At 30.9% G+C, this 2,080-nt stretch overlaps 1 protein-coding gene across 1 annotated transcript; it reads left to right on the forward strand.

Moving 5' to 3' along the window:
- Positions 1-343: 343 nt before the first annotated feature.
- On the forward strand, positions 344-1,083 carry LOC123221704 (FNIP repeat-containing protein DDB_G0271996-like). Its single transcript, XM_044644603.1, has one exon. The coding sequence runs from the start codon at positions 447-449 to the stop codon at positions 966-968; it is 522 nt and encodes a 173-aa protein (XP_044500538.1). The 5' UTR covers positions 344-446; the 3' UTR covers positions 969-1,083.
- Positions 1,084-2,080: the final 997 nt, after the last annotated feature.

Here is a 2,080-nt window from a genome sequence, read left to right on the forward strand (position 1 = left end):
ATTTCTAACTTAAAATTTTAATAAAATTTAATTTATAAGTCGGTATTTTAGTTTTTAAAAGTTAAGTATGAATTTGAGATTACAGCTAACCTAGGGTCAGAACCCTATATATAATTTGATCACTTATGTATTATGTCATGCGCTTAAATCATTCTTCCACTTAAGTACCAAAGTAATACGACGTCGCAATCCAAGAAGATATACAAGTGGCCTAATTCATCCATCCAACTAAAACTTTTTCTCGGGTCAACAACAGATATTTGAAAAAAAAAAAACATAATATTAAATAACGATTAATTGGATACTTAAAACGGTTCAGTTTAGGGTTTTATGCGTGTACCTATCTTTCTACCTAAGCATATAAAAGAAAACAACATAGGGTTGGGTTGAGTTGAGTTTGTGAAAGTCTTTAATTCCTTATTCGTATTCTTCTTCCACTCTCTATCATGGAGAGCAACGACAAGAAAAATAACGAAAGAAGGAAAAGAAAAATGGTGGAGAATAACGACAACAAGGAAGATGATGATGATGTCCATCTGCTACAAGAACAAGAAGAGAATGAAGAAGAAAAGATAGAGCAATTTTTTGCCTTGATTCGAAACACAAAAGACATGAGAGATCGACTCAAACAAAGAGGAATAATAATTGGCTCATCTTCTTCATCAAAACAACATCAAAATGAGAAGAAGAAGCAGCTTGAAGAAGAAGAAGAAGATCATCTTAGAAAGGGGTCAGGTTTTAATAATAATAATAATAATGTCGGAGCTCAAACATGGAACCCCATATTTCAAGTGGAAGACTTCATGGATGATTCTGCAAAATCTTCAAAGAATATTGATATTAATATTAATATTTCACAAGATGCAACCACTCAAGATTTGCTTCCACGTTCTTCATCCAAAAGCCAAGAAGAAGAAGCTAAAAGAGGTAATAATAGTGATAATTTAGACTTAAAGCTTTCTTTGTAAAAGCACTTTGTACTATGCAATTATTTATTTCCCTTTTTGGTAATTTAATTTTTTTGGGTAAATTATTAATTAAATATATATAAGAATACTTTGAATATTGTTGGTTTTGAATTCACTTCTGAGAACTTGCTCTACAAAGAACTCAAAATGAAATTCTTTTTTCTTATTTTATAATTTTGTTGAAAAAAGCAGACAAAATTTCCCTTTTGCGGTAATTGTTCTTCAGTGAAAATAACCAGAAGGGTAAAAGAATTTAAGGTAGTAAACAGTGTTTCCCTGTGCTCTTCTGAGTGTACTGCAACTGATAATTTTAAGAGGGTTTTTCTAGGCCTTAATAGAGTGAAAGGTGAGATGCCTTAGAGGAGTAGTTTCCATGGTAAAAGAGATGATGACTTAACTGGTCTAATGGTTGCATGGTAAGTCATTAGAGTGGTGATTTTAATTGTTTGAATCAGTCGATTCAATCTTGAAAGGGTAATCTAATTCATATAAGATTCTCTTTACTTAAAAAAAAAAGATAATTGGGATTGAAAAATGAAATCACAATCCTTATGTTGTGTATGGAAACGATAAAAAGTTGATTATCAGTTTGATCCACCCAAATCCAATCTTGATGGTCTAACTTTTAATAATTATTATTTTTACTTTATATTAAAAATTAGTTGGGATAGGGACTGAATACCAACATATTTGTACCATTTTGAAGTAATAGTTAAATTGTCCTGAAATTTTACTAGATAGTTAAGCTTAAAAGAATTAAAAGTGGGCAACATCATTGAGAAATCTTGCAATGGATAAGAGATGGTGTTGTTTCACTATGTGGTTGCAAATAAATCAATCAGATACACTTTGGATGAACGAGAAGTAAATAAATTTAAACAACCAAATATAAAGAATATCATCTGGCAGAGTACCAAAAATCAGCCCCTACTATAATTATTAAAAAATTAATCTTCTAGCTGCAATTTCAGTACTTTTCGAAGTGGGAATATTTATGCATAGAAATCAACGCGACATGACACAGGAAACCACCATGTTTTCACATCAACTTTGAAAAAGAGCAATTTGATTGATTCTCTTAAAGCAAAATTTTATGGCAGCCCATACCAAAC

The sequence above is a fragment of the Mangifera indica genome, chromosome 7 (genome assembly GCF_011075055.1).
Source record: "Mangifera indica cultivar Alphonso chromosome 7, CATAS_Mindica_2.1, whole genome shotgun sequence".
Taxonomy (NCBI): domain Eukaryota; kingdom Viridiplantae; phylum Streptophyta; class Magnoliopsida; order Sapindales; family Anacardiaceae; genus Mangifera; species Mangifera indica.